Source organism: Acinonyx jubatus, chromosome E1, assembly GCF_027475565.1.
Source record: "Acinonyx jubatus isolate Ajub_Pintada_27869175 chromosome E1, VMU_Ajub_asm_v1.0, whole genome shotgun sequence".
NCBI classification, from domain to species: domain Eukaryota; kingdom Metazoa; phylum Chordata; class Mammalia; order Carnivora; family Felidae; genus Acinonyx; species Acinonyx jubatus.
The window spans coordinates 59,736,313-59,756,551 of record NC_069397.1 but is presented as its reverse complement, the minus strand read 5'-3'; the positions used below and the strand labels follow the sequence as shown (position 1 = coordinate 59,756,551).

Genomic DNA, 20,239 nt, shown 5'->3' with positions numbered 1-20,239 from the left:
AAAAAAAATTAAATACCAAAATAACTACATTTAAATAAATAACATGATGATGATGACATTTAAAAGTTCACAATAAGGCCAAAGCCCTCTTCTAGTTGCACGGCTGCTCAGCCCTGACCCCCTCAGAACGCTCTGGAAAGGCCAAGGGTTTTTGTTCAGGGGCAGCGTGACGGAGGCCGGGCGGGCGGCGGGGGGGGGGGGGGGGGGGGGGGCGGCCCTTACTGCTCATTCACTCACCTTTGTGTCTTGTAGGAGAGAAGTCAGCTTTAGGACTGCTTCAGTTCTGAAAGGCTGAGGGGGATTTCCTGTCACCAATCAGAGAAGGACCTGGATGTTTCCAAGGCCCTCGTGTTAACACGCAGCCTCTCCTCCACCCCGCACCTGCTGCTCCCCGCGTGCCAGGCAGATGGCAGCGTCACCGGGTGGACGGCTGGTCGGACGATGGCTCCGTGCCTCGAGCCGGTGGCCGTGACTAGGAACGTGCCACAGAGAGACCTATGACACTTGTCTGAAAAGGGTATGTGGAAGAAGACGGAATCTTTTTTCCAAATGAAGGAGGAACAGTTCTGTCGTTTGAAACACACACAACACTTAGGAGGCTTGTTTTACTTAGAGTGGAAAATTATGCGGGACAAAGTCAACACAAAGAAACAGACAACAGAAAGTAGCAGGGAAGAGAACCAGTTAAGTGCAGCTCGGAGAGTCCGGCAGTTTTCGGTCATGGCTACATGCAGCCCAGCACGGGCATCCGTCTGTCCGGTCAGTCTGTCTGTCCATCCTAAATGCATCCGGCACCCGCTCTAACACGGAAAACCTGCAGATGTCATCAAGCAGCTCCATCTGAACATTAACAGGATAGACAAAAGGAAATCATTCCATAGGCTGAAAACAAACAACAAAAACAAAACTACATTGTTTCTTTTCCCCAAATGAAATCAACACAAAAAGTCCTGTGTGATTCCAAAATTTCCAGAGTAGAAATGGAGTGATCTGAAATGTCAAAGACCCCATTATTTCGTAAAGAAAGTACACCTCAAAATACTCTAATTCCACATGTAGACAACAAAACACGGTCTCATCTGCAAGCGCCAGCCCCAAGCGTCCTGGGAGGGCAGCTCCGCCTGCCCCAGGCACGGGCTCAACCAGGACCTCGCGCCTCTAATCCGGAGTCACCAGCTGAGCCCGGGGCGGGGAGACGCTGCCGGAACCAGGTTCTGTTGCATGTGGTTTTGTTCAGGTGTGACTTCTGTCTTTAAGGAGCGTAAGGCCACCTGGGTTTTGTGTTTTCAGTGCTGAGGTGAAGTCCAACCGCAGGGCCCTCTACCCACCGAGACGGCGTTCCGAGCGTCGGTGAGAGGCAGTGTCTCCTTTTGGCACCACAGAGTTGATATTAAAGTAAGAAAAGCTGTCCCAGTCGCTAGTTCTGGACACCCTTCTCCCTGCCGGCCGTCGGCGGCGTGTCCACATTCAGCGCGATGACGATGCTCTCGCCGTCTTCCGTCTTGACCCGCTTCAGCTCCGGCTGCTCCGACTGGTCGCCGTTCTGGCGCTTCGTGGGCAGGGAGGCGGACGCCGATGCGTGTGTTGCCAGCATGTGCAGAGGACTCGCCCCTGCTGCAAAGAGACAGTGAGTCAGACCCCGCGTTCTCAGGTGCGCCCTCGTCCCCCGTCAGGCCCCCACGGGGCCCCGGGGCACCAGCTGGTCCAGGCTCTGCCCAAAGGGTTGGCTTCTGTGTGCGACTGGTACGGCCCGTGGTGGCCAGGGGCACAGGAGCCTGGACTGGGCAAACCCTATATAGCAAGTTAACTGTCTGACGAGCGGGTGTTCTCAGCAACAGCTGGCCTCTTTATCACTTCGAAGACTGTGCTACCTTCACAGAAGCACGGGGGGAGGCTCAGGCAAAGGGGCTGCCGCCCGCCTTCTCCCCGAGCAGAAGCCCCTCGTGCCCCACATCACACTGAGCGGGGTGGGCACGTGTGGCTCAGGCCAACCGGGAGCCGCGACAAGGAAAGCCCCGTGTGTGGGGAGGTTCATCTTCGTCTGGGCCCCATGAACCTAGGAACTCACAAGCAGACGCGTGCCCGCGAGCCCTGGTCTGGCTTGGCGGCTTCTCCTTGGTCCCCACCACCAAGCGCGTCCTCTCTCGGGGCTGCATCACAGAGAAACCCCCCCTCCTTCCCTGGCCCTCTCCCGGCCCATGCTTTGCACAATCAGGCAAACTCTAAGACATGAAAAAAGGAAGTGCTGCTTCCTCAGAGTGAGAAGACAGGGCTGGGTCCCCCTAGGGAAGGGGCAGAACCGCCAGCCTGGTCAGTGTCCCAGCATAAGGCGCCCCTGTCCGAACCTGGAAACACAGCCAGGGAAGCAGCTACGAAGGGGAGGCATATAGATGGCAGAATGTGTCCTGGAGTGGAAGCGTCACATGGACACAGAGTTGCCTGTATCTTGAAAGGAAGAGAAGGCAGGAGAAGTCAGGCTACAGAAAGGCAAACTGGGAACTCGAATGCAGGGGCGGGGAGACCGACCCCAAACCAGGCGCTCGGCGACGGGTTCCTCCAAGGAGGTGTAGGGGCAGAAGACGCCGGGAGGGTGCAGGCTTCCACCTGGGCCCCAGGGATGCGCACTGGCTGCTGTAGAGACTCCGCCTGACCTTGGGATGGAGCAAGGGCCACCCGGGTGAACCACGGGCACAGGAGGCAGTTCTGCAACTTAGACCCGCCTTGTTGTACCCGACTCAGAACCCATCCAAGTTGTATCTCTGGACCATCTCCACCGGCTCCTTTTCACACAGGGGTCTGTGGCATCTCTGCTGCGTCACACGCTCATGAGAGAGCCACCTGTCCCCCCGATTTTTGTCGGACTAGCTGTGGACAGCCCCAGTCTTTCGGATCTTCGCCCCCTGGGTGACCACACAGAGCAGTCTCGGACTCATGCACTTCATCTGGCAGGCCTGTCCTGATGCTTGGTGCTAAGGCCTCTTGTGTATGACACAGGGGGATGGAGAGAGCATTCTCTTGGGAAGATGGGCCCTAGGGGTCTCTAGCAGCCATGCACCCTGAGAGCTGTCAGCTCCTGGTCTTGAGGAGAACAGGCCCCCTGACCTAGACAGGGGGCCAGGGTGGGGCTCTGCACATGGCCATGCCCTCAGGAACAGAGGGGCTGGCTCGACCCTGATTAATGGGGACACCCTGGTTCCTCTCCACTTCCTTCCAGAATAACTGCGCTGCCCTGTTAGGAAAGAGGGCCTGTGTGGTTGCTGGGGTGGCGCTGACGTGCAGCCCAAGTTCTTCCAGTGGGACCCGCACACCACACAGTCGAAGATGCTTGACACGAACGAGAGTGAATCAGTGCCCGGAACTGAGCGACACGGGACGCTGGGACCTTGCTGTGCTCGGCCACCCTCCCGGGAGAAATACAGGGCCGGGGTCTGTCAACCGGTTAACACACATCTTATTCTATGTGTTTCTGGTTAAAAACAACTTACCACGTTAACACTGAGCTCATGCCTGAAAGCAACTCATGTAACATAAAGCAAATCACAGAGCTCTGTGCCTCCGACACCAGGGGCCTTTTCAGTACTATGCTTAGGGTCCATTTTAAAAAGGAGGATCACCAACAAAAACACCAACCCTGAAAAACTGCACTAAAGGGCATGTGCTTCTGGTCACAGCTCAACCCAAGAGGGGGCACTGCCGTGTCGCCCCTCAGCAGGAGCCAGATTCAAGTGTCCATCCACCCCGTGCGTGGGTGCGTGAGCACGCATGAGCACTGACTGGGATTACAAATAACTGTTAGTGATCAGGCGAGCACTGAGGGTCAACTGTGGGAGGTCACCTCTAGAAGTCCCCCAGAGCACCAGCCTTACACAGGATGGGCACGACGGCAACGCTGTCCCCTCAGGGCAGACGCCTCCCGTGGGGAAACAGGGCAAAAGGCTAAGCTGGTCAAGCAGGTCTTCCGCTGGCTCCAGATACACCCCTGCAAGTGGCCCCCGGGGGAGACGGAGGTGAACAGGGACACTGGACTAAGACGACAGACAGCGCAGGCACTAGCCCACAGGCACCTGTGTCCCCAAGAGGCCCTTACACCTTCTTAACACCTCAAAGCAGCACAGGGCAGGGGGCAGCACAGGAGAAGGGCTGATGGCTGTGAGCACGACGGAGACTCTTAGGACAGCGAGTGAAGTGTCAGCCTGGGACTTCTGCCTCAGGGCCACAAGAGAACGTGGTCAGCAGGAGGAGGTGACCATTCTTCCCAACACCCGCTGCCGCTGCCCCTGCCCCCAGATAGAGGCCTGGGGTGGCTGTCTCAGCAAAGACCCACACTGACAGAGCACCTCTGACCAGAACCACATCCCAGTGGGGGAAGAGAGGCTGAGGAACGGCCAGAAACACACTGGGTTTTCTGGGGGGCAGGTGGTACAGCCCCAGAAGCCGCCGCGAAGGAGGAGCTATCCCGCACAGGCCAGACTTCCACATCCACTCTCTGAGGCCAGCATCACCCTGAAACCGAAGCGGACCAGAATACTACAGGAAAGCTACAATGTCCCTGACACAAACTGACATAAACCTCCTCAACAAGACATCAGCAAGTCAAATTCAACAGCATATGAAAGGGTTATATGCCACGGCCGACGGATTCATCCCAGGGACGCAAGGGTAGCTAAACATTAAAAAAAAAAAAAAAAAAAAAGAGCCATGCAACACACTGCATTAATAAAGGAAAACACCCACATGATCACCTCAACACAGAAAAAGCACGTGACTGAATTCAACACCCTTTCCCGAGGAAAAACAACTCGGCATAATAAGGTCTGTAGACGACAACCCACAGCTAACATCGGCCTCGACGGTGCAAGACGACATTCTCCCTCTAGGGTCGGGAGCAGGACCCAGATGTCTGCTTCTGGCACTGAGATTCAACACTGCTGGAGTCTTAGCCCAGCAGGCACAGGCAAGTCAAGGCATCTGAATGGAAAAGGAAGTAAAACTCTCTACTGGAAATGACCTAATTAATCTTTGTATGTGGGAAATTCTAATAAATCCACACAAGAAAACCCCCTAAGCCAAAAACTGTAACAACTCAGAACTGAACTCAGCAAAGTTGCAAAGTACAATATGGACATGTGAAAATCAGCTGTAAGAGCTGTGTATATAGTAACAGCTGTAATATGCAGTAACCAGCTATGTATATAGTAGCAACTGTAATGCACAGTAATCAGCAGTATATATGGTAACAGCTATATATATAGAAAAGACTGTAATATATAGTAATCAGCTGTACGTATAATCAGCTGTAACATATTGTAATCAGCTGTATATATAGTAAACTTAAAAGGAAATTAAGAGAACAATTCCAAAGGAACTGAATAGGAAGGAGTTCCAAAGGAATAAAACAGGAAGAAATTTGAGCCAGACTTTTCCACTAGAACTACAGAACACTGTGGAAAGAAATTAAAGACTTAAACAAATGGAGAGATGTCAACGCTCCTGGTTGAGAAGACGTGATGCTCGTCATGCGGCACTGCCTAAAGCAATCTACGGGCTCAGTGCAGTCCCTATCGAAATCCCAAATGCTGGTTTTTTGCAGAAATGGAAAAGCTGATCCTAAAATTTGCATGGAATTGCTAGGGATCCAGAATAGTCAAAACAATCTTGAAAAAGAAGAACAAGGTCGGAGGACTCCTACTTCCCAATTTCAAAACTTCCTACAAAACTGTGGTAATCAAAACTGTGGCTTTGGCATCAAGGCAGACGCGAAGGTCAGGGAGATAGACGTGAGGAAGAAACCCGTAGGTCGGAGGTCAAGTGACTTTCCACAAGGGTGACAAAACCACTCCGTGGGGAAAGCATGGTCTCTTCTATGGAAGAGGCCTCTTCTGGAACAGATGTACATCCACACGCCAAAGATGTGGTCAGACCCTTACCTCACTCACTCGATACAAAAATTCACGCTACATGGATCAAAGAACTAAACCTAAGAGCTGGAACACTGTCGCTCTGAGAAGAAGAAAGCACAGGGGCACCACCTCAGGGGTGGCAGTGGAGTCTTTGCATAGGCCACCTGGAGCACAAGACACAAAAGGGCACAGAGATAAAGGGGATTTCACAATTAAAAACTGGTGCATCAGAGGGGTGCCTGGGTGGCTCCATCGGTTAAGCATCCGATCGTCGGGTTCAGGTCACTATCTCACAGCTCACGGGTTCGAGCCCTCTGTCAGGCTCTGTGCTGACAGCTCACAGCCTGGAGCCTGCTTCGGATTCTGTTTCCCTCTCTCTCTGCCCCTCCCCCACTCACGTTCTGTCTCCCCCTCTCAAAAATAAACATTAAAAAAAATTATTTTAGGGGCGCCTGGGTGGCTCAGCTGGTTAAGCGCCAGACTTCCAATCAGGTCATGACCTCACGGTTTGTGGGTTCGAGCCCTGCATCGGGCTCTGTGCTGACGGCTCAGAGCCTGGAGCCTGCTTCAGATTCCGTGTCTCCCTTTCTCTCTCAGCCCCTTCTTGGCTCACACTCTGTCTCTCTCTCTCTCTCTCTCTCTCTCAAAAATAAACATTAAAAAAAAATTAAAAAAAATTATTTTAAATCTGTAAAAAACTGGTGCATCAGAGACTCTATCAGGAGAGTGAAGAGATAAACCCACCAAATGAGAGAAAATATTTGCAAATCACATCTGGTCAGGACCTAGTATCCAGAATATATCAAGAGCTCCTATACCTCAACAACAAAAAATGGACAAAAGATTTACACAGACAGCTCTTTGAAGACCTACAAATCGCCAAGCACGTGAGAAGATGCTCAACATCGTTACTCATGAGGGAAATGCAAACCCAAATCACTGATATCACTTCACACCCAGTAAGATGGCCATGAGGGGGAAAAACAACAACAGAAAACAACACGTGTTGGTGAGGATGTAGACAAATGAGAATCTCATACATCAGCGGAAGAATGTAAAATGTAGCTGCTGTGGAAAAGTTTGGAGGTTCTTCAATAAACAACACAGAATTACCATACGACTGAGCAATTCTACTCCTAGGTATACACCCAGAAGAAATGAAAACGAGGACACCATACATAATCATGAATGTTCACAGCGGCACTATTCACAACAGCCAGGAGGTGGAAACAATCCAAATGTCCATCAATCGGTGACTGAATCAACAAAAATGGAAACATTAAGCCATAAAGAAGTACTGACCGATGCTATAAACCTCCGAACATGATGCTCAGTGAGAGACCAGATATAAAAGGCCACGTATCAAACTGTATCTACAGGGTATGTCCAGTGTAGGCAAATCCACAGAGACAGATTAGTGGCTGCCAGGGGCTCAGGTAAGAGGGAAACGGGAAGTAACTGCTGTGTATAAGGTTTACTACTGGGACAATGAAAATGCTTCTGAACTCGTTAGAGTTCAGATGCTTTCAAAATGCTGTGAATGTACCTAATGCCACTGACTTGTAGGCTGTAAAATGGTCAATTGTATGTTACGTATATTTTACCATGACGACAAAAAAAAAAAAGACTCGAATCCTAAGGAGTACTAAGTATAAAAGAATTACTGCTAATTTTAAAAAATAGTAAAAGCAAATTCTTTCAGAGATGCTGAAATACCAACAGATAAAAATGACACGACGTCTGGATCTGGGTGGGGAAGAGCTGGGAGAGAATTTCCAGAATGTCTGACGTTTTCCATAATACAAAGCTTAAAAGAAAAAAGAAAAAAGCAAAGTTGCTGACTTTCAGAGTTTATTAACAGGTACCGCTTTCCTTTCTCAAGAGTGACTTTCTAGGGTGAAGGCAGTCACAGGGCATGCAGCACCTCAGTGACAGCTGACACTGTGTAAGGAGAGCCACCCTCCTCGCCCAGTCTTCAAGCTCATCTGCCATCTCCTCCCCCTTTTCCACAGCGCCTCCTGCACCCACTCGGCTGGGTGCCGCCGCTGGGGAGGATCGTGTCTGGGAGCACTGAATCGTTACGGACTAGAGAGAAAACCCTTTTCTAAACCAATGATTTCTTTAAAAAAATTTTTTTTCAATGTTTTTTATTTTTTGAGAGAGCACAAGCAGGGGAGGGGCAGATAGAGAGGGAGACACAGAATCCAAAGCAGGCTCCAGGTTCTGAGCTGTCAGCACAGAGCCTGACACGGGGCTCGAACCCAGGAACGCAAGATCATGAATGACCAAGCTGAAGTGGGACACTCAACCGACTGAGCCCCCCCAGGCAGCCCCCAGTGATTTCTAAGTAAAAGACTGCAACCAAATTAAAGAAGAACCAATAAAATTTCCCACTAACAGATAATTTAAAATGGTTTTTGGTAAAAGATGACTAAAACTGGAAGGAGTTTCAATATTTTTTCCATCTTCCTTCTCCTGAGAGGGAACAAGGTCTCAAGGCTGACCCTGCAGCGATCATCAGTGATGATAAAAAAAACTGTGGCTTTCTTTAAAGCCCCGATATATTAAGAAGTTAATCTTTAATGCAATTTTAATTTATTTTACGAGATAAATTATATTTTTGAGGAGTGCCTGGGTGGCTCAGTCGGTTGAACCATCAACTCCTGATCTCGTGGTTGTGGGATCAAGCCCCAAGTCGGGCTCCATGACAACAGAGAAAAGCCTGCTTGAGATTCTCTCTCCCTCTGCCCTTCCCCCACGTGCACCCCTCTCTATCCCTCTCTCTAAATAAATAAATATTTAAAAACTTGTATTTTTGGGGGCACCTGGGTGGGCTCAGTCAGTTAAGTGTCCGACTTTGGCTCAGGTCACCATCTCACAGTTCGTGGGTTCGAGCCCCACGTCGGGCTCTGTGCTGACAGCTAGAGCCTGGAGCCTGCTTCCGATTCTGTCTTCCTCTCTGTCTGCCCCTTCCCTGCTTGCACTCTCTCAAAAAGAAACATTAAAAAAAAATTTTTAATAAATAAATTAAAAAAATTCTATTTGTTTTTTTAAGTTTGTTTATTTTGAGAGAGAGGGAGAGAGGATCCCATGCAGGCCCCGTGATGTCTGCAGACAGTCCGACAAGGGCTTGATCCCATGACCCTGGGATCATGACCTGAGCCAAAATCAAGAGTAAGGCACTTAACCGACTGAGCCACCTAGGTGCCCCAAAAGTTGTTTTTATTTTTTTATTATTTTTTTTAATTTTTTTTTTTTTTTTTTTGGTAATGTTTATTTTTGAGACAGAGAGAGACAGAGCATGAACGGGGGAGGGTCAGAGAGAGAGACGGAGACACAGAATCTGAAACAGGCTCCAGGCTCTGAGCTGTCAGCACAGAGCCCGACGCGGGGCTCGAACTCACAGACCGCGAGATCATGACCTGAGCCGAAGTCGGCCGCTTAACCGACTGAGCCACCCAGGTGCCCCACCAAGTTGTTTTTAAATAATAGTTAACACGTGCCAACCTGTGGATAAATGGACAAACTTGCGATCAGTTACCCATTTCAAATGCTGTCTTCTCAGGTTCTGTAACCCTTATATTCACGATTAAATCTTTAATATTTCCGCATTCTCCTGTGCAGAGTAAAAATGTGCTCAGCAAACAGTATTCAGACAGAAACTAGTCGGCACGCATATGAAATCTGTTAGGGCGCAAGACCCCATTACAGGGGCAAGAGGGCCTGTCTGGGTGCTCATACATTCTGAGAGTAGACGCCAAATCAGGGCAGTATTCAGGGCCAGGAGAATATTAGAGAGAATGATGTAAAACAGTGGAAAACTTAATCCTTTGCTTATTAAATCTGTAAGGAAAAATTTTAGATACCAACTTTCACACGTGAAAGGGATACACAGCTGTTCCAACTCCCTCCAGTAGACAGGTGGACATAAGAGGCCCCTGACTGGCACCAGTGGTTCTCTGACAACCTGGAATGCGTTAGAAATGCACTCTTGGGCCCCCCAGGCCACACCTGCTCAGGAAGGGACTCTGAGGCACATCATATCTGGGAATCACTGGCTGAACCATGGCTTCAGCCTGAGCAGGATTCAGACCAAAAAAGGACCGGCCAGGCCACCTCCCAATGCCACCTTCTTCCAGAAGCACACAGCGCCAACAGGTTTGCTGCGTCAACGTCATCCACAATGACAAACTTATTCAGAGAGAAAATAAGGCCCGCACAACTCTTAATACTTAGGGGACACAGAACCTGAGAAGACAGCATTTGAAATGGGTAACTGATTGCAAGTTTGTCCATTTATCCACAGGTTGGCATGTGTTAACTATTATTTAAAAACAAAGACATTAGAAAAACAAAACTCTTGGGGCGCCTGGAGGCTCAATTAAGCGTCTGACTCTTGGTTTCAGCTCATGTCATGATCATGCCATTCGTGGGACTGAGGCCCCGTATTGGGCTCTGCACTGATAGCCCAGAGCCTGCTTGGGATGGTCTCTCTCCCTCTCTGCCCCTTCCCCACACTCTCTCTCGAAAAAAAATAAACTTAAAAAAAAATAAGAAGAATAAGAACAAAGAACTCTCAGGTGGTTAGTCTTCCCCAGAAAAGGTTCCAGAACTTATTCTACCAGTGAGTTTGGGGCAAGGCAGAGTGGGACTCTGAATCCCATAGGCAAACGCAGGTCTCCTCCATTCCTTCATCGCTCACAGGTGGCAGGTCAACAACACAGTTAGGCCTTCTCTTCTCTACCCCTTTTCAGAGAAACTCTATGGGCACAGAGAGCACCTTCTGACCACGAGCCTGACTCCACTGCTTGAGCTCCTGCAGGCCACTGCTGCGTCCTGATGGACAGCAGGCACTCTGTACGCCTGGGCAAGGACCCACTGCTCAAACAGCAGCTCTGAGGATGACACTAGACTCCTGAGTTGACTTAACAGCCAGCCGGACCCCTACGCCTCACATGGCTCCACAGGGCTGGGTGAAAGGGGGTTCTCTGTGCTCTCATTTAAAAGCCAAGCTCAGGGGCACCCGGGTGGCTCGATCAGTGAAGCGTCCGCCTCTTGATCTCAGCTCAGGTCTTGATCTCAGGGTTATTGAATTGAATTCTGGCGTTGGGCGTGGAGCCTACTTACTTACTAAATTACTAACTACCTAACTAAATGCCAAGCTCCGTTGGTCTGTCCTGTCTTCTCTACTCGTTGATGTGAGAACATGCATGGACAGCTATGTGCGCAGAGAGCAAGATTCTCTGCTTCCGTCAGACACACTCTGGAGCACAGGTATCCCAGGAGACATCTCAGAAGGCAGGTGCCAGTGCCCAAACCTCCTGTTACTTCCAGGCCACACCCAGGTATCTACACAAGGAGGGGGGTATTTCTAGCTGTCTAGGTATTTACAGAAACGCTAATCTCCGTTCAGATGGCTCCACCAGGGAGACCCCCAGGAGAGGTGACACCCACAACCACCGCCAGGTACCTTGTAGCACTATTAGGTTTCTTACACTTTAGAAATGCAAACATTTCCTCAGACAAAAAAATTAAAATTTAACAGTCGAAACCAAAGTATGGAACACTACCATTCATAAAACGGAGAGCAAAGGATCTTTGCTCTCGATATCTGCACCCTATTAGCTGTGAAGGACACTGCTTACCGTTGTTCACCTGGCCGTGGACGGCGGCAGGGACTGGCACCACATGAGTCCCGTTCTGCGTCACAGTTTTTATTGGTAGCTGGTGCTGACCCAGAGGAGCCTGCTGCACGATGGTGACCGTCTGGACGGGGGTGGTCTGTGGCGTCTGAATGATCCGGCTAGCGGCGCCCAGCGTGGCGTGGCTAATCGCAGGAATAGGTTCCACTTTTACTGAAATTAAAAGGAAGGGGAAAGAAACAATTCCAACTGACATTACTGGAAAGCCACAGCAATCACGCCAGGTAGCCAGCAGACCCTCTCTAAGACGTTACGTAATTAGAAAAGGGGTTTGGGGGCGGCACCTGGGGGGCTTGGTCGGTGGAGCGTCTGACTCTTGGTTTCGGCTCATGCTGTGATCTCACAGTTCATGAGTTCTAGCCCCGTCTCGGGCTCTGCACTGACAGTGCAGAGCCTGCTTGGGGGTCTGTCTGTCTGTCTGTCTCTCTCTCTCTCCCCCCCCCCCCCCGCCTCTCTGTTCCTCCCCAGCTTGTGCTCTCATCTCTTTCTCTCAAAATAAATAAACTTAAAAAAAAATTAAAACAACAACAACAAAAAGAAAGGGGCTTGGGACGAGTAGGTCTGCTGCGAAGACTTGAGAAACAGCTTGAGAAACTGCCTGCAGTGACTTCTTCTGTTGCTTTACCTTTTACTTCTTTGTGGTCTCCATTCTCTTGCGGCTCTGCCTTAGGAGGGGCCAGCACGGCCGCCTGCGTGACCACGGCCTGGCCGGCAACAGTGTACGTGCTGGCCGGGGCGAGGCCGGCCACGCCGGTGACGGACACCGCGGGGATCTGGTGGACGACGTGCACCGTCTGCACGACAGGCTGCTGGGAGGTCGCGGTGGTCACGGGGGCGGCGACCGTGTAGGTGACAGGCTTGATCGTCGGCGGCAGCTGCCGCTGCACAGCGATTAAAACAGGCTGACTAGACAGGGGAGAGCCTGCAGAGTTTGAGGGAGCAGGGGTGAGGCATAGGCACCCACGTTCCTCCAACCGTTTCCCAGAACCGACCAAGCACAACCACCCGCTCACAGCACACAGAGGAGTAAGACAGGGCGCGCCCCTCCACCTTATAATAGTGAAGTCACTCGCGGTGGGAAAAGGGTAGTATCTTAACGGGGATACTGAACTCTTGTATCTGACTGCTAAAAACGCAATTCTTGCTCTATTCAGATTTCTTACGACACCTCTTCCCATATCTCTTTCCTCATGAAAAAGAAAATGTCAACACAGTATATGGGAAGAAGCTGCCTACTGAGCCCAGTCAAGGGGGCCACGCTCTCCCCAGCATTAAAGTCTCACGGTGGGGGCGAGAGAACCGGAAAGCCCAGACACAGAGTTACAAACTCTGCCAACCAACCTCTGCTCTCCCTGGTTTGGGCACAGAGTAAATGAAAAGACATGCTGGTGACAGGAGGTACAGGTGGGGGTGGGGAGGGGCTGTTGCCAGCATGGTCAGGAATCCCACTGTGTCAAAGTGCGTATTTTGTGGGTGCCTGGGTGGCCCGGTCAGTTCTGAGTCCCACTCTGGATTTCGGCTCAGGTCATGATCTCACAGTTTGTGGTACTGAGTCCCACGTCGCCTCTGTGCTCACAGCGCGGGGCCTGCTTGGGCTCCTCTCTCTACCCCACCCCCACTCATGCACGCTCTTGCTCCAAAAACAAAAACCAAAAAACACCAAAAACACACATTTTGCCAACCAATTAGGAATCATAATAGAATTAGTTCAGACACATTTCCACACTGTGTTGTTACGGTTTTTGTTTTTGTTTTTAAATTCCTCAGGGCACCCATCTTTATTCTGCTTTGCAACTTAGTAAGTAAACTGTGAGATGCTCACCTAGTCATTAAGTGGGCAGTTTCTGCTGCCAATCAATGTCTAGCTTGTCTAATTTGTGTTATTCCTTTGTGGGGAGGGATTTTTTTTCACAATCTTTGAATGATCAAGCAACTGAGGAACAGATTCTTAATTATTTCAGGCACCCATATAAGCTGTTTACGTAAAACAGCGTTCACTGTGTTTTGTTTTTTTTTTTAACACTCACAGTACTATTAGTTTTTCAGAGCTTGTAACACTCAGGTATTATGCAGAAAGTACCAGGTACAAAGGAGCCAAGGCCACTGCTGTGTCCGCTGAGGAGCCTGGCCTGCCCCCACCCACCACACCTGCCCCCTCTCTGCGAGTCTCACCTGGGGCACTCTGAGCAAACCGTGCCTCCTGAATGACGGCCAGTTTGGGCTGTGACGCGCTGGGCTCCGGCTCCAGGGGGGCCGGGGAACCTTCCCTCGACAGGCTCTCGGGGGTCTGGGCACCACTGGAGTGAGCAGACAGCACTCCAGCGTGATTGGGAGAAGCTGGGGCACTTCTGTGTTACAGAAAAAAAGACAGTGGATTTTCACAGGTCCAGCACTCACCACGCTGCGTCATCTCAATAACGTGCATTTTGAAACTGTAACGGCCATTTGTCTTCTGCCACCTGACTACAGTTCTGTGAGCTCTACTTTCCCTGTGAACGCCTGTGACCGGAGATGGACCTTCCGTGAGACTCACTCAGCTGTGACAGCCAGTGTGCCTGTGCTGCGCCAGGCTACTGGGGCTCCGTGCCCACACGGGCTGCACGGCCGTGGAGCTGCACTGGTGCCCTCCCTAAGCAGCTCCTGTCCACGGGCAGCAGGAGCCAGCGGTGTGCAAGCAGGTGGGGGCCCGAGACTTACACCCTGGTCCTTTTTTTTTGTTTAGAAACAGAGCATCTATTAATGAAGCTGAAAATGTATAATTTGAAAATCAGGCCATTAACATTATATAAAACAATCTTGAGTTTAAGCCGCTAAAATACAGCTTGGAAGAGCTGTTCATGTGTCAAGGGAAAGGAAAACACACAGCTCATCAAATGCCGACCGGTCATGTTAACAATGTGCAATGAGTTCAGTGAGGCCATAGCTGCCACGTGGGAGCGGAGTGGAAGTAAAACTTCATCGCCAGTCTCCGCCGTTCAGACTGCCGTTCAAGAAATGTGCGGGCAGCATCCGACACTCTTGTTCAAATCCCCATCCCCACATTTAATCACACCGCATTTGGTAGTTCCTTCACTGTGAAAAGGAAAACTGACCAACACATTGAAGGCAAATTTACTAACCAGTAAGTGAGGTCTTTTTGTTTGTCTTTTTTCCTTACCTAGACGAGAGCGGTCCCAGAGGGGTTCTAAAGCAAGGCACGCCCCTAGGCCGTCTTTTCCTAAAAGCCTGCTCTATTAATTTGCTTTCAGAGGCAGGGTCTATCCTCCAGAATGAGCCTTTGCCTGGTTCTTCCTGGGAACGTGGTACTTTGATGAAATACCGATTCAGAGAGAGATTGTGGCGAATTGAATTCTATGAAACATAAAAAAATACGTAGAATTCATATATTTCTTTGCTGAGAAATGAAAATGTGCCCCAGTTTCAGTGCCCTGCAAAGCAGAGACCGAGGCATGCAGCCTTTGCAGAGGGCAGACGACTTACAAGCAGCGCTGTTCTGGGAGGAGCCGGCCCTCCTCCCGAGTGAAGGAGTAGGGGTGCGACCCCCCAGCCGGAGGGTCCTGGAAAGAAATGGCAGAGGGAGCACCAGGGGCGGGGGGGGGGGGGGGGGGCGGAGGGGCGGAATCTAGGGAACAAAGAAGGGGTGGGCCATCTAAACCACAGGGAAGAAGGCAATTTCCATCTCTCCCCCAGGTAGGAGACCAAGGACCCTCACTGTAGTCCTCTCACCTTTCCTGCTTAGAGACGAACAGAGACAAAATAAGCCAATCCTTTAAAATACTTTTTGAGCACGGAATTAGCTTACAAGAATCTGTCACAGCCATCTAAAATGAATTAATCCAGTGCAAAGTGTTTGGCAAACCAGCAAAGGATAAAGACGAGCTGAAGGTTGAGACGTATTGTCAACACCATCTTCCAGTAATAAGAGCGCTTTGCAAAATACTTCCATACATGTTTTTCAATTTGATCCACCAAATAATCTGATGAGGCACAGAGAGGAGGTTTCCCTCAACTCCTGCTCTATTCTTTCCATTACAAAAATGTTGGCTCACAGCTTACAGACAGTTTCAGGAAAGCTCCCCACTGCAACCTGCACGACTCTTGGCAGCACGACTGATCCCAAGCCCCCCAAACCAGAGTCAGCAACAGCTGGACAGAAGCCATGCATCCAAGTTATTTCATGTATTTACACCCATCTTTAAAGTTAGTAAGTTAAACTACTAAAGATTCAAAATGATGGTAACTCACAGTACAATTTCGGGCTATCCCAAAATCATTTCTAAATTCCCCAATTAATCTTCTAAAGGAACTCCTAGCCACAGCCTGAAATCCTCACTTGCCAGAGGTGGCTCAGAAATCAAATGTATCAAATTCTACTTTACAACCCAGCTAGGGGACTGCTCACCTACCACAACCAGTCACAGGCTATGGCTGTGACCACAGCACCACGCAAGCCCGTGGAAGTCCGTCTCCCTCACCAGCAACACGCAGGGGGGCAGCCTAGACTGTCTGTGATTTGTGGAAGTGTTTATAAATAAATGCATTACCTGAGACTTAGAATATTTTATTTTATTATTTTTTTAATGTTTATTTAAAAAAAATTTTTTTTTAAACGTTTATTTATTTTTGAGACAGAGAGAGACAGAGCATGAACAGGGGAGGGGCAGAAAGAGAGGGAGACACAGAATCGGAAGCAGGCTCCAGGCTCTGAGCCATCAGCCCAGAGCCTGACACGGGGCTCGAACTCATGGACCGCGAGGTCGTGACCTGAGCTGAAGTTGGACGCTTAACCGACTGAGCCACCCAAGCGCCCCTGTTTATTTTTGAGAGAGAGAGAGAGAGAGAGAGAGAGCGAGCGAGCGAGAGAGAGGGAGACAGAGGACCCAAAGCAAGTACAGAGCCTGACACGGGCTTGAATCCATGAACCGTGAGATCATGACCCGAGCCGAAGTTGGATGCTTAACCGACCTGAGCCACCTGAGAGCCCCAAGATTTAGAACATTTTGATAACCGCAGATACTTGTTATTATGTTTTATCATAGGTTTAGGGATCTACCAACAATACCTTTCTACTAGCTCTTCCAGAAAAATCAAACTCAACTACTACTGGCGCTTCCGCCAAAGAGAGAAGACGATCTTCCTCTGATTCCTCAGACGTTTCTGTGCCGTAGAAGGTAGACTCCGAGACTGCGGGTTGAGAAAAGCAAACCCAGACCGTGACGCCACAGGGCCCTCTGGCTGTGAACAAGGCAATCCTGACGACTGCCATGGAAGGGTGAAGAGGTCCTCCGACTGTACTGTGGGAGGGAACCTGGCTACCTGGGCAGCTTACAAGTGACCAACATGGGAGGTGCTGAGCCCCCAACGTGAAGGCTGGAACCGCACCGAGAAGGTTAATGCACGTACTGCCAGGAGGAAAAAGGGAAGCTGGCCCAGGGGGAGTCTGGAGGTAGGAAGTGCCATTTCAGGGGACTGGGACACTAGTATTTCTTCCCACTGATAAAGGAGAACAGGACCGGGGCGGGGGGGGGGGGGGGGCTGTGGTTCCCCGACTTTCATGCCACAGACAAGCTGTACGCAAGTTCCTAGGTCAAGGAGTCGCTATTTTCTGTCCTGAAAATGTGGCAGAAGCTACACTATACACCATCACAACAGGGTCTAACAAGCCTATGGAACAAAGAGGCCAACAAGACTGGAAATGCTGTGGAAGTCATTCCCATTATTCTACGAGATACTTAATGCAGACACAAAGTAACTATATTTCTAAGGCCATTTAAGGCCTTTGTAATTTGATCAAGCCAAGCTACAAATACAAAAACCATGCTGGCTTGGCTTCTACTGATTCAGAAAGTATTACATGCAGAGAAAAGGCAGGTTATTACTCTTTAAAACTAAACAGGAAGAAAAGGGTCTGCAGTACTGCACACATTCTTTTCCCCCCAGACCCTCCCCTCACCGAGGCTACTTCCCACAACCCGTCCTCCCTGGGCGCCAGTCCCTCCTCCCTCCTGTCCCCGAAGGCAGCTCCATCCCTGCAGATGACCCGGACGAAAGGCCCAGAGCTGGTCACCGGCCTCCGGCCTCTGTAAGCACCCCCAGCACTCCTGCCCAGACCTAGTTTCTGTCGGCCCCACTCATGCAGAGTACTCCCTCTACTGAGGACTTGTAAAGAAACTGATAAGAAGGGAACATGTCAGGACCTTCTAGAAGCAGAGTTCAAGGTACAGGGTGAGAGGAGCCCACAACACGCCCTCTACTTTAAGAAACCGGCTCTGGTCCTTTCAGAGGCCCAAAGGCCCAGAATTCAAGTTTTCTAGTTATAACAAATACCTCAATTCTGGGCTGGGTAAAATTATAATTATAAATCATAAGAAAACATTTTGGCATAAATATGCAACCGAAGGAAAGAAACATGCCATCTTCCCAGATGCGGTCACAATTTGTTTTATCCCAGAGTTTCCTCTGGACCAATCAAGAAGCCTTGCCAAAGGCAGACAAGGCAAAATACCCGAAGCGAGCCTGGAAGGCAGCTGTGGACTTCCTTCAGGTGCTCCAAAAGACACAGGTCTCCCAGGAGCAGATCAGAGTCAGGGCCAAGCCCTCGGGCCCTGCTCTCCCTGCACCGCCACCTCCCTAACGCCCTAGGGGAGGGCAGGAGGCAGTCTAGAAACCCCCATTTTAAAACTGGGCTGTTCTACAAGACCGTCTTCCCCCCTACTCTGCACACAAAGAAAACCGGATCTGGCTTTTATGAAACAAGGTTGCCAAAGGGAAAGGCTTTTTTGTTTCAAGCCAAAAGTGAGGACATGGGAAGAAGGTCTCATCCATACAGACTTGAAGCGCAGTCACTCTGGGAGGGGCAGCTCAGAGAATCTCATGACAGAAAAAGAACACGTGTGGACCAGTACCGGGAATAGCTAAAAGAAATTGAGAGCGCATTCCAAAAATTAAAGGGAGGGGTGCAACAGGAAACCTCTTTTCTGCTAAAACACTGGAGCCAGGAGGGCCTTACACAGGCAAGGCTCAGTCACCCTTCTGGGCCTTGATCTAGACAGAAAAGAGGTTTCATAAAAAGCAGCATCGGTGACAGCTAACAGAGAGGGGTGCTTGCCCTCCAGCCATGTCTGTGACGCTCCGCTCTCAGGGGCTGGGAAGTCGTGCACGTGGGGATCGCACCTGACCTAACTCCCCACAAGACTGAAGCCTGGAGGAGGCCGCCCCTGAGAGCTGGCCTTCGTCCTCTGGCCAGAAAACCGTATGTTGTTTGGAAGCAGCTCTTGCATAAATGGATGTTAGGAAACACAGGGAAACACATCACCGAAGGTCTGGCCAGGCGCTTCAGAAACACTGGCTCCCCTTCTGCCCCGCTAACTGGCATTTCCAGTCACCAGAATCCTGCACGCGACGAGCTGCCCATAACCCCACCCCACTCCTTGAGGGGGTATCCTGAGACCTCATCTGCCCACACACAGGAAACCGTGTTCCAGGAGCAATCATCAGAAATGGACACAGATTACCATTTGGCTCTGCTTCTTTTGTTGGACATTTTATCTGAAGCACAACCTCACTGTCCTCGATTAAAATGGTCAGTATCGCAGGGATTTCTTGTCCAATGTGTTGAAGAGACCTGCCAGGTAACTGGAGAGCAAAGCGTTCTCCAAATCCAGCATTGTCCTCACTGCCAACTAAGAAATGCACCTCGCTGTGCATAGGGAGGCAGGCAGGGGGCAGCTGCCCCAGGCCAGGAAGGGAGGCGGGGTCTTATTCTGTACCCTCCACAATCGAGGACCCGGACGTGACTAAAGACCCCTTACAAAGGAAATGTTCAGGATTTGGCTGGACTACTTGTATTATAATACGTTTGTATGTCTACAGGTAGAAGAAAAGAGTTTTTGCCCATCATTACACAGAAAATGGTTCCCCCTCCACCCCCACCCACTCGGTTATGGTTACGGGTCAGCAGACACATTTTTCCGAGGATCATTTACTCACTATGCCTGAAAGGAATAGTGTTGCCATTCCTTGTTACTTAATGAATTCAAGAACTGCAAGCATACGTTTCTTCTTTTCTTATGCTTTTAACGCTCCCTCTTTCAACCCTGCCTTTCCCATATGGTCCGAATTAGGGAGGTTCTACCATACTCCAGCAAGCAGGCACACCTAGCACAGATACACAGAAGAAAAAACCACACGGTGTAAAACTTTAAAAATTAAACGAAATTAAAAAGTTAAGTAAGGATCCATTATGCACTAATATCCAAGAGTCCTCTGAGGAAGGCTGGGTGGCAGACACCCCAGGAATGATCTGAAAGTACAGGAACACAAGCAGGTAGGCCGCCCCCACACAGGGCAGCATCGCGTTTCTGCTTTTCTACACTGCCCAACGGGAGAAGATGTCTTTTGAAGAAAGGGTTCGTTGATAAAATAGTTTGGAAACCACCTCTGCAAACTTCAAGAAGCTATGCACGTCAGCAGACGCAGGTAAGGAAGACAGAAGGAAGAAGTAAAGGACGGGCTGGGTTTTACACATTCCTTTACTTCAGACACAGGAAGTTAACTGCAATGGTCGAAGAGAAACATCTCAAACAATCCATGCCTTTCCCATCCGTGGGGACAGTCAGGGACCGTAAAAACCACAGG

General features: G+C 50.0%; 1 protein-coding gene across 1 annotated transcript in view; it reads right to left on the bottom strand.

The window, feature by feature from the left end:
* Positions 1-591: 591 nt before the first annotated feature.
* The window catches only part of FOXK2 (forkhead box K2), a 62,392-nt gene continuing 42,744 nt past the window's right edge, over positions 592-20,239 (bottom strand). The window contains exons 5-9 of the mRNA XM_027052268.2: positions 14,760-14,953; positions 13,775-13,950; positions 12,228-12,524; positions 11,546-11,755; positions 592-1,614 (exon numbers count right to left, since the gene is read on the bottom strand). Coding sequence (XP_026908069.2) covers positions 1,418-1,614; positions 11,546-11,755; positions 12,228-12,524; positions 13,775-13,950; positions 14,760-14,953 — 1,074 coding nt within the window. The 3' untranslated portion in view covers positions 592-1,417. The remainder of the gene's footprint in view (positions 1,615-11,545; positions 11,756-12,227; positions 12,525-13,774; positions 13,951-14,759; positions 14,954-20,239) is intronic.